This window comes from Aptenodytes forsteri, unplaced genomic scaffold, assembly GCF_000699145.1.
Source record: "Aptenodytes forsteri isolate BGI_AS27 unplaced genomic scaffold, ASM69914v1 Scaffold274, whole genome shotgun sequence".
Classification (NCBI taxonomy): Eukaryota; Metazoa; Chordata; class Aves; order Sphenisciformes; family Spheniscidae; genus Aptenodytes; species Aptenodytes forsteri.
The window spans coordinates 348,076-360,585 of NW_008795101.1; the positions used below are offsets into that span (position 1 = coordinate 348,076).

Below are 12,510 nucleotides of genomic sequence, written 5' to 3' on the forward strand. Positions count from 1 at the left end.
CCTGAGTGCATACAGGCTGATCGCAACACAGTCCATGGTCCCCATCTGCACTGCTATGCCTGTTCACAGCGCTCTAGGAGCTATGCTCTAGGCTAGACTGTTATATAGGCCTGTCCTAAGCAATAGCTAAAAAGGTGCTTGACCCTCCCTAACCAGGGGTCAACTGGAACAAAAGCTCCAACCTCCCTTTGATCAAGTACACCTGACAGAGCTCAGAGCTCCTTGCTAGAAGTCAAGGTCTCCTACAGCTATCCTTTCCTGGCAGCAGCAAGCGCTCCAGTTCCTCAAAGGGTTCCCAGAAGTCCATTGACAATCCCAGAAGTTCCCAGAACATTTAGAAGCAGAGCCCAGGAACTGCTGCACCAGCTGCTGCTTCTGCCAGCTGTGCTCTGAACCCACTTAAAGAACCCAAGCAACCTTTATATTAAGTGCATTCCCATACCCTTGCTAGAACTCAGTTATTACCTCTGAGGTAGTTTATATGGTCAACTCTTATGATAAAGGAAATTAAGTGAAGCTGGCAAAGCTAGAAGGGTGTTAACATTTTCAGTATTTGGCCAATTTGTCTGCAAACCATTTGCACTTTTCATTAAGTTAACCATTGTTGCTAGGCATTCTTGAATGCACATTTAAAGAAACTGCATACCACCAAATGTGATTAAAAAGCTAGAAAAAATCCAGGGGTAATGATGCATTCCAATTACACAGTTAACAGCAAAACTGCATAAGCAATTTCATGGTTGTTTTCCATGCAAAAGGAAACAATTTCAGCCAAAAAGAATACTTAAATACTTTCCACAATACAAGAACACTTAAGAATTCTGTTTCTAGACTGGAGTCTACTGCACTAGTGAAATGAATAGAGTTACCCTGTCATGTGTGCTAGAGAGCTACTTACCGCCTTTCAGCATCTGAAAGCGGTGCAATAAAATCTTCCTTCCCTTTTTGCTTTAAAAGCTTACAAGGACACAGCCATTCATTTCTTTTTCAGCTGCATAATTTCTGTGAAAGAGTCTTCCAGAGAAGACACCATGAAAAGGAAAAGACAGGGAAAAGGTGAAGATGCATACCGATTCCTGAGGAATTCCAACTACCTAGAAGCAATTTCTTTTTGGTTCTGTAAGCAACATGCCACGTGCACACTTGCAGTGCAAGTGAGCCGTAACGACAGGATTTTTTGAGATGGACCCCAGATTTCTGCACACAACCTTAACAAGTCAACTCAAAATGTCCATTCTGCTCCACATTTTTCAGCAACAGTGGAGCGATACCTTTGTCCCTGATAGCTGCTGGTCAAGGAGTTGAACGTTGGCACGCTCCATCAGAGCTCAAACTTACATAAGCAAATGCAGACAGCGGAGAGGAAGCCCACTGTCTCCTTTCAGTGTCTGCATAGAGATGGCCATATTTTGGTAGTCAACAAGTACAGACAGAGCCTTTGGCACAGTCTGAAGGATCATATCCTAGATTTCCTAGAGTAGAAAGTCATGACTATTTTGTCATGAGTATCACAGGGATACCTTATTCCCTGCTCAAGCAGTACAGAAGGTGTGAGGGAGGGAACAAGAACCCTCAAGAAGTTGGATGCCTCCCTAACTAAATCAACTGCCATCAGACAGAACACTTTTACAGAGAGGTGTGCACAGCAAACTTGTCACCAGGTACTCAGAGCACCGGGTGTCATGAGCAATAAACCGATCCCACAGCAGTCTGAGACCCTAAGCACACAGGAAAACTTTAACCCAACCTTTTCAGAGCTTTAGACAGCTGGGTTTGAAAGTACCAACACTTCAGCAGGGTAAGGGGAAGACAAACTAAATACAACTTACACTCATGGCAGACTTTCAGCTTTAGCATTTGGTTCAGAAGGACTAAAAGTCTGCGTACACCTGCACGAACAGCAGACTAAAGACAACCAGGTTCTCTCAGAAAATTTACAGCTATTGATTAGAAGCATCTGCATTGTGCACAATCAGACATCCTGACACAATGAGCCATCGGCATCTGTGCTGCGAGAAACTCAGCAAGACTAGAGTGGCACAAAGGCCTGGATTTCTGCATTAACAGATAATGAAGGAGGAGAAATGCTTTAAAAATGTTCACCTGTAAGAGGAGTCCAGCACAGCACATTGGCTAGAAACCCAGACCCCAGAATCTGGATGTCCCAGCGAAGTCAAGCACCTCCAATGCAAAATATGGTACGGGACATATTTCTTCTGTTGAATCATCTATGATAGCAGGCAGTGCCTCCAAGAAAGAGGACATTTAACACTGTACACATCGCTGGGTAGGAAATCAGTACAGAGCACAAGTTTAGCACCACTGTGTCTGAAGTCAGTGCTAGAGGGCTACAGTCTAATCAGTGCAGACTGATCGGACAAACCCCAGTACTTTTCCTTGCTCTCCTTGCCTTGTAAGCCAAAGCCACTGGAAGAGAGGATTTCATCAGCTGAATTGGGTCCATAGCTACTCACAAGCCTCAGCAATTACCACAAAAGGCCAGGAGATGCAACAGTGAAAAGTTACATCTCAGACTTGACACTGCGCCATACTATATTGGGAAGCAACCTTCTAATGTTTCCCCAGGGCTCAAAGCCCCAAGGGATGGCTAGTGCTAGTCTTAAGATCTGACAGAAAGAACATCATCCAGTATGAGTTCTATAGTTCTCTTATGAAAATCCTGGATGTCCAAGACATACTCACCATAAATACAAGTACAGTGAGCAACAAAGCAACAATTCAATATTTGCCCACTGACCCTGAGTACCAATTCACTCATCAGAAGTTAAGCAAAGCCATGTCTGGAAGTTCTTAGGAATGCAATACAGAAGTTGGAGAATGAAGAGACCAGCACCCTATCTTTCCAGTATGATCAGGAAGAGCTGAAGGAGCACTGCACCCTGTCTAATGTTCATCTACTGTGCATAAGCTTCTCTTTACAGCTACTGCAAAAAACAGAAAAAGAAATTATCACGTCTCAAACAACAAAACAAATGCATAGTCATACTTTTACCAACTGCTATAATCCATGTGTACACAAAGCAGAAAATTCATAGTAAGGAATGTAAACTGACACTATGGTTTGCTGCTGTTTCAACTTCCTACAGCATTCATCAATAACAAAACAAAGGGTAAGTAGTCTAGTGGTTTCAAAGAGTTTCTCTAAATTTTATAAACACAATCCAATACATGGAACATAAGATTGTTCAGTACCATGCTGTAGTTGAAACAAAACCCAACAACATATATACTTTGATCATAATGAAATACTTTGCTCAAACAAAACAAAACTTTGGCTTTCAAATCGATTCTTGAATCAAGTAATCAGTCTCTATAAAGCTAAGGCTAGTTCAGTAAGTCATTAAAAACTGCATTCCAGGCAGAAGACATTTTCTGCCCTACATATTTCATTAATAGAGAATTAATTGAGAAAAAATATACACATCAGTCATTGTTTTATGAAAAAAAAAAAGCATTATCAAACAAACATTTATTTCAACTCTGCAAATACAGTCAATAAAGGCAACTCCAAAGATAAAATGCTTTGATTTAACAGAATGCTATGGGGGCACCAAAGCTGTGATTTCATTGAAAAGAACTAAACTGATCTAAAAAGTCTAATTCCAACAAAATGAGAGGTTACCTCCCTCCTGTCCAGGCCACTCAACCCCACTGCGTCTTACATGCCAATATTATGACTTATCTGACCTCACAGGAATCAAGGTCAGGGAGCTAAACAGGTTTTTCTGCAGCTCTAGTTTCCTTGCTAGTCTGCCATGGGGTCAGAAAAATGCAAGTTTTCTTGCATTGAAAGTTTCTTTTCACAAGGAAAGCCGAACTCTGCCACAAGACTTCTTTTCGGGGGCAGCCAAACATCAGATCTGCTTAGAGTGAAGTTTTACAATACAGAAATCTTAATGCAAAAATGAAGGGGCACAAAGAAAAGCAAAAGGAAGAAAAAAAAGTCATACTTTTAGAAGGTTCCTGAAGAAGCCAATTCTTAGTTACTGATATTCCAAAACTATCAGTGAGCATGGAGAAGACTGGGAATTGTTCCTAACAGTGTTGCAGGTGAATGAAAAATTAGGTAGCAACAAAATTAAGTGGTCTGACCAACATAGCCCATGCAGAATTAAACACTTGCAATCACTTTAAAGAAAAGCGAGAATTTTGTCTACAGGCACTCAAGGACTCTATGCAACGCTAACGGGAATTTTACTTTTGATTCTTCAGAGGGTTGTTAAGAAAAACCTGAAGCACACAAGCATATGTTTTGGACTTTAAACTACCCAGCACTGTCAAGTTCCAAGTTAAAGTTAACCAGACTTTACCAGAGTATTCGATGCTGCAAGGAACAGTGTTAAGTAGGCTCTTAAACTTCAGGTAATGATGTGTCTTGCTTCCCATTTAAAGTATCCTTACCTCCCACGCAGACAATTTTGCGCTTATTTGAAAGTCTAAGGTGTGGATCAGCTGTGACATTTGATGAATGGCTTGCTACCGTTAAACAAGTGATCTTATTTCCTTGCAAAAGTAGCCTCCAGAGCAAGCCTCGACTTCTAAGCATCTCAAACTGTACGACAACATCTAGGCTGAACACTCAGCTATCAAAATATTCAAAGAAATCAGTATTTTATGTAACTGTTTCATGATGATTTTACACATATATTCCGTAAGTACAGTTTTAGATAGATGGCTATCACGTGAAACTTCATCTGAAAGAAAATAAGAAAACTAAAGACATGGAAATCAGAGAAGCCATTCTGAAAGTAAATTCTATGGTTTTTAATTATTCAGTTCTCGTGTCTATTCTCAAGCATATAAAATAAAGTACTAAAGTCAGTTAAGATAACACACAACGAATTCTCATGCGTTTCATCAGCTTTCATGCAGTTTTTACAGACAGTGAAGTAGTTTCAGACCTGTTTCATTATGGATTAGATAATGATCTAAGTCAGTATTGCTAGATTCCGAAATACAAGATTGAGCATGTGCAGCAGAAAATTCCACAAGGCAATCATCCGCAGGCTGAGAACAAACAAGCATGCATAGCTAGTTAACAGCACAATTACTTTTATTTACAGAAGCAACCATGCTCTCCCACTAAATCCAAGATTCCGTGAATTCTGAACAAGAATAACCAGAATTTGTAAATGAAGATTTTTAACTGTGCAAGGATTAAAACATGTTCACAGAGCAGATAAAAAGCTCCTGCAACTAAATAGATACGGCTTATGGAACCAGTTGCTCTACCAGCATTTGTTTGTTTTCGAGGAAACATTAAGTTTCACAAATCTGAACAATTCATTCCTCTCATTTTTTAGAGCTACTACTAACAATTCTATTTAAAGAACCTACAAGTTAAATTCCTGAAGAGTGATAAGGCCTACAACCATTTCAGATGCATGCCACACCTTTATTTTACTGATCAAAATCAGATCAAAAGGTTTGTTTGCATATTCAGAGCTCTGGTAGAGTCAAAAATGCTCAGACTGTAGGAAGAATAAGCAAGCTGGGGACCAAATTCAAACTAGTTTTAGAAATGCCTATTGATGTTCAAATTTAGGAACGGTACTTCTTGGAATTCTTAACCATAGTGTTAGAATTAATGACTACAAAATTAATGACTACGAAGTAGTCATTAATTCAGCCTTAAGTATTCTATCTTCCTAATACTCAATACCTAGTCTTAGCATTACTCTAGTTATATGCATACTTTTCAACAGTTTGATTATACACACACAAATATTTAATATTTCTACATTAATTGCATTCAATTAAGTATTTGCTTGAGCAGTCTACCACAAAGTAAAAATTTCTTATATACTAGATTATACCTGCAACTTTGTCCCGAATAAGTTTTGCAGATTCAACTTCGCCAATACTGCTAAATAGACTCCGTAACTCATCTTGCGTCATGTTCTGAGGAAGGTAGTTCACAATTAAATTTGTTCTACCAATATCATCCCTGCAATCTTCAGCCATGTGATCTTCATAACCATTGGACATTTTATAATATATCTGCAAAGAGAAAAATCCCAAATAAGTTCTAGATCTTTGCATTTCAATAAGCCAAACTTTCTCCACCTGAAATAAGTTTTAATGTTTATTTAAAAAAACTGAGAACAAGCAACTGTTTCAACTATGCATTTTTTCCACTCACAGAACAAAACATTATTTGTTGAAAATTCCAGAACAATTCATTCTTTCAAACTAACAAGCATGGCATTTTACAAAACTAGGTACCATTAAAGAGCTCTTAAGGGTTTGGGTTTTTTTTTTACATTAATAAAAAGCATCAAGACAGGTTTTGTACACAGTCCTGTAAACACCAAAGTATTCACAACAGCCGAATTAAAAAAAATCAGGTTCCCCATGTCCAAGCACTCAACCAGCCAGAATCAAAACTGCCACCTCAACCTTAATTCGAACCTTATGCCCATAACTCTTAAAAGACAGAGGAACAGCAGCCAGATCTACTAGACCCAGTTCAGTATTTCAACTGGGACTATTCATTTTCTAAATGTTTTCTCCTTTACACATTGCTTATCCCGCATCTTAAGGCCTTGTTATTGTTAAATGGTTGTCCTTGGGTGACTGCTTAATTGCATATATGAAACAGTCTGTACTGGAACACTAACTTTGGTGCATATTGAGTATTTGATAAAGTTTCTATTTTTGCACCTTTTTAAGGAAAGCCTTGAGAAAACGTCCAGAAATTCCATCACATGAAGATACTCTCTGCCTTAGTCAGCCATCAGCAGGGACTGAATCCTGATGTTTCAGATGCTGAGGACATCTACAACTCAAACTCACAACAGACCCAAGCTGCTCTTCTTCATGGCCTGCCAGAAGAGTAGATTTTAAAGCGCTTTTACAACTACTTTGAAACTGTCAAAATCAGGATACCCACACCCTATTCCTGCAACAGGAGAAAAATGAGGTCTAGCAGATTCAGGAAGCCTAGATTGGCATGTTCTTTCTGGAAAACACCGCCACCAGGATGCTAATTTCTTGTGTTGTTCTAGACTCTGGTTCTCAAGTTCGCTGCTGCAGATTTGTTCATCCTCTCAGTCCGAGCGCGCTATACATCTCTAGCTCCAAAACAACATAGTTTTGTTTAACAGCTCTTAAAAACAGCTGTGAAGCACACAGAATTAACAGAAAAGCTGCTAAAACCCTGAAGTTAATTCATGGCCTCCTGACGCTCAGTTCAGCACTCCTCTTAAGTCATCACTATTTGTGCATTTTACCACAGAATCCAAACACTTTGGCCTATTAGCAGCATACAGACATGTCAATTTACACCATAAAATTTCAATAACGTTTAGGTATGAATGTGTCTCCAATTCAGACTCCACCAGTAAGGGGCATAAGACCAAACACTTATTTTTGGATGAAACTAAGGCAGACTTGCAACTCTAACTTGCAACTCTAACTCCCTTCTGAAAATTTAGTGTAAACCTTCCAAGTTCAACATGAAATCTGCACCTCATTGAATCTCTCAGTGCCACCACAGAAGAATTAATTACCACAGGCTCAGAGATGAACTTTGTATTTAGTTTAATAGAACTTTTGGCCAATACACTCATTTGGCCAAAATAGTAACATAAGATGCTGTACATAAGCAACTACTATTAAAATTCCTCTAGTTGCAGTTTGCTTGAGAACCTAGCATATTATCTGAAGCAGGTATCACTAGCACAGTGCTAATCTTGCCTGAGGGGATAATCAATCCGAGCTGAATTAGAACAGTTTAAGATATTATTGCTTCTCAGCCACCAGTAAAACATCAGGTCAGGTGTTCAGAGGATGCAAAAGCTGCTAGATCACGTCAATGCAGAGTGAGCCAGCAAGCCTTCCAGTACCATGTAGTTAATACTGGCTACGTTTGCCAATTTATTTTTCCATTAAGATGGATCAGAAGCATTCATATGACCACATATGCTTCTCAAATAAGGTGACTTTGAGTTACAACCATTAACACCACAAGACAACTATGTAGCATCAGCTCACAGATTTTTGTGAAGCCACAGACACCGCTGCCCTCTATGCGAAGGGCCTGAGCAGCAATGGTACGCAGCTTTATTTTATGGATCAGGATCTACTAAAGGACGAGCCTTTCCAGGGACTACAGCACTACTGACAACTAGAAGTTGAATAATGGAAAAAGTCAGGAACAGAAACTAGAAATCCGAAGTCTAGAAAGGGAATGCTGGCTGCAGGAAGGGACTTTCAGTCCCTTCTCCAGTAGCTATTGTTAAGTCATGTTTGGCATTTATTTCATTCATTCTTCTTGCGACGGTCAGATTTTTTTAAATGGCAATAACAGAGTACACCATTTTAGAACAAACCATGACTAGACTTATGTTGAGATTTTGCACAGTATAGATTTAAATTGAATCTTTTTTTTTTTTAAGTGTTGAAGCACTAACAGCTAGCAGCTTATAGAAGGAGAGGTCTTGATCCCCTTCTCCACTGATTAGCCTTCTACCCCCCATTTCTGGGTTTCATGTGTCAACACAAGCAAGCCCCAGCACCCTTCTGCTCACAGGATAACCAATTTGTACCATGAAAGCAATGGAAAACTACACCAGCAGGGAAGCACCTTTTCTTGTGTCAGCAGTTTTAATCTGCTTTCCTTGCAGCAAGATAAGCACCAGAGCTAATGCCAGAGGATAGGAGAGCAAGAGGAGAAACTGCAAAGCTAGAAGCAGGGGAAGAGACTCCCCCCATCAGATGACTTTAAGCTGCCAGGTTGTCTCAGCTGTACTGTGAAATTATGTCATTAAATACATGTTCCCTTCCAGCTCTGTCAGAACTGTCTGAGCACAACCTCAGAAAAGTTTTGTGTTCTGCTAAATGACACTCAAACAGCTGAACTTTTTGTTCAGTGTATCTGAGCTATAAAACCAGATGATGTACGTTTTCAAAATTGTTTTAATGGAAGGCAACTTTGCTTGCCTTTGTCCTGTATAAAATTCAAGCCCTGCATGCACAACACACCAATATGTTGATGAGTATGGAAGTTGTACAGTACTATTAGAGTATTTAGTAAGCAAAGGAAGAAACATTGAGATTTTTCCAGCTTTACGAGATGAAAGTTCAAATTTCCTTCACTTCAACCAAATTTGCCCAAGATACAATACAAATCCTTCCTGCTGCCAAGATTCTCCTCCTGCCAAGTTTAAGAAGTTGCTATATATTTTAACGCTTTCCAAAACCAAAAACTTTAAAATAAAAAAATCTATTTTCCTTATCCTCCAAGCTATATCTGCTGCCTAAAAAGGAGGCACCACAGCTAGATACCAAGCACAGAAAACTCCCCAGCACACCATGATGGCAAGTTACCAGACTTATATCCGGCATTAAGCAAAACTGACAGGAGTTTGGCAAGTGGCTATCAACTTTAAATCATTTTACCACAGCCTCTAATCTCACTGTCTGCAATACTTACCATCTATATCTCCCCATGATAAACAAGGAGTGCCTAGGGCATTGTTGATTCAGAAGCAATTAGAACTGTGAAGGAAGCCTTCCATCTGCTTTTCTTCAGACATTAGAAAAAAATTATAGGAAGCCCTTGAATAAAGGCCTGGCAGACATTTTCATGGGATACCAGGAACAAAGCATGCAGAAGCGATAAAGGCATAGTAGAGAAGAGGAAAAGGAGCAGAGTGCTGATAAAGAAGATGTTCCTTTCTTACTAATCTTTCACCAAGCACTTACATGATCTACTGCAAGACTAACACTTTCTGGCCATCCTGGAAGTTAGAGGGAAAACACTTCCTCCACTGGTGGTGAACAATTCTCATGCCAGTGAGAATAAAAACAGCCCCTGAAGAACTGTTAACCTTTGCATGCTGAAAAGAATTAAAAAAAGAAAAGGCAGTATAAAATGGTCAGTATGAATGAAATGAGAAATGCTACATAAGAAAACAAGTTTTTTGTTCCGCTCTCACTGAAATATGTTGAAGGTATCTCCTGATCTTTCTTTATCAAAGAGGGAACAATCAAGTTATACCAGTAAATATTCCACACTTGAGAACCAGGCCTAGAAACTAACTTGGATCCATAACTTCATTAACTGACGTTTGTCAATCCACATTGACATAAATCAGAAGTCTGAACGCACTTACATTCTCAGCAGATGGGTCGAGGATGGAAAAAAGGCCTAACTCCTCCATTTGGGAAAGCTACCTGTAATGAAACTGGTACTTTGCAGCCTTTCCAAAAAAGGCCTTCAATTCTATGTCCCCAAAAAAAGGAAATTTTAAGACTAAGTTCCATTGCACTGCAGTTTCTAAAATGAGAATTTTTTTTTAAATAACCAACCCTGCAACAGCTTGTCTTAAAAGGCAGCCTCCTTTTTCTTCCTTGTGTAAGATGCCCTCAAACTTACAATGCCCAGGATGCACAGAGCAACCAACGGAAACAGTATGTACTGTGCCCAAATCTTCCATTAATTCTGGAGGTGCTCAAATTCACATAGCCCAACACTTTACTGCCTGCTTCAAAGATTGCTCATTCACCACCAGTCAGGTCTGCATTCTCAGGACTGGACTGAAAAAGCTCTCCAAGGTATTTTTTTCAGAAACGTTGCACTGACCATGACAATCACCTTCTCACAAAGGTGCACAATATAACAGAAGGTTTAAAAGAAAAATAACACAAGTGGTTCTGGCAACAGACCAATAAAAGCTTTTTCCAAGTGACACTCATTATCTCCATTCAGAATTCTAGGATACAGTGCTATTAAGTCTTTCACTGAGAGATGTTTGCTAAGAAGGGAGACCTGTATGAATCTAAGGAGATAATCTGAAACAGGAACATTGGCAAGAAAGGTAACTGTCTGTCTTCAAGAGAGCATATATAGGTATACTTAGATATACTTCACCTTGTTCACAGGTCTGCAAAGGCACTAGACCACTACTGGGATCACAAACTTGAATGTAGACACCTAAACAGATGACAGATGACAATGTGAGCATTTTAGCTACTGCAGAACTTAAGACGGAAAATTCTTCCAGGAGCAGTGGGCTCTGTGCTCCTTCATATCAGCAATTAGCACCTTCATTAAAATCCAGGCAGCAGGTCTTATCACTCCAGCAACTGATCTATTCTCATTCATGCAATATAGTTCTCCAGACAGTGAAAGCCATGTAGCACTGCAGGCGCACAGATGAGCACTAACACTAGCCGTGCTGAACACAAGAAGGTCAGAGCTACCTCAAACATATTTCTTTCTTTGATATCAGAAGCACACAGACTACACCAGTATCTGACACTTGGCCAAAGAGAGCCAGATGAATGCATCATTGTGGCACAGAGTTTGTGGCACCTCCACTGGAACACTGGGAATAGGCCATACTGAGCACAGCATGGTTCTCAAACCACAGTAGAACCGAGGCTGCTGACACAGGTTATTGTCCCAACACCTCAGCCTTTCTTTGCAATGAAGTGCAAGTTATCACCACCTAGGACACTCTATACAGAAGTGCTTCAGTAGACAGCATCTCACAGAGTCCCTAAACTGATGAAGTCTCCTTGTTGGGGTTAATACTGGTGAATGAACAAGGATCATTCTGGACTGAAACAAGTGACGTTGGCAGAGTTCTGCTGGTGAGCTGTCTTGATCAACTCGGACTTCAGTCTCAAGGGTTTATTCTTAAATACACTGGCTGACCTCAAGAATCTTGATGGGGTGCTTCAAGTAGAACTTCAAGGCTATATTGTTTCTTCAGCACATGGATGGTATTTGTTGACATGTTTCCCCCCCACACACACACATGGTTGACTAGGAGGCAAACAACAAATTTGGCTATCTGTCTTGGATACTGCTCTACCACTCAATTTTGAAGCTGCTGAGCAGTCTTCCTTGGAGATCACATCTGAAATAGAACAAAAAAGGACACTACTACACCAAGGGAAGTACCGAACCAATCCACACAGCTGCAAGAAGCAGATGCAGAGGTGCTGAGATGTCTACGTTTGAACACATGCCAAAAGCAATGCCACACACACAAAAGGGCCTGAAGGGCCTGCAGAGAGCCTCCACTAGTTTTAACTGTTTCAGGAAAAGTTTTCAAGAATGATCCAACACAGTATTGCCATGCAAAAACTTGCTTTGCAGCCAGCTGTCAAGACAGGATTGAGAAGCAAGAGCTTAATCACGACATAGAAGGGACAGAGACTGGGGAGAAAAAAAAAAACAAACCCAAATGTTTTCTTCTCAGAAATCACTGTAAGGAACAGAATATATTTCACCTTAGAAGCCACACCAGCAGAAAAACCTCCACTAGGCCTACATGCGTCCCAGAAAAAAGAAAGAGATTTCCCAATGCTCCACAGCCAGAATACATCCCTCTCTCTCTTCTTAATCCAGACCCCTCTACTTGACATATGCCACAGATTCTTTCTCCATAATCTCCAAGAAGACCCCTTTTATTCTTTACACAAACTCCTTTCATGTCCCCAACAGCTCTCCACATTGCAGCCCACAAGCACAGA

General features: G+C 40.1%; 1 protein-coding gene across 1 annotated transcript in view; it reads right to left on the reverse strand.

Annotated features, from left to right (window-relative positions):
- Window positions 1-10,960, reverse strand: part of ELAVL1 (ELAV like RNA binding protein 1) — a 38,680-nt gene extending 27,720 nt beyond the window's left edge. Inside the window, exons 1-2 of the mRNA XM_009277050.1 lie at window positions 10,898-10,960; window positions 5,838-6,021 (exon numbers count right to left, since the gene is read on the reverse strand). Of these exons, the coding sequence (XP_009275325.1) occupies window positions 5,838-6,009 (172 nt within the window). The 5' untranslated portion in view covers window positions 6,010-6,021; window positions 10,898-10,960. The remainder of the gene's footprint in view (window positions 1-5,837; window positions 6,022-10,897) is intronic.
- Window positions 10,961-12,510: the final 1,550 nt, after the last annotated feature.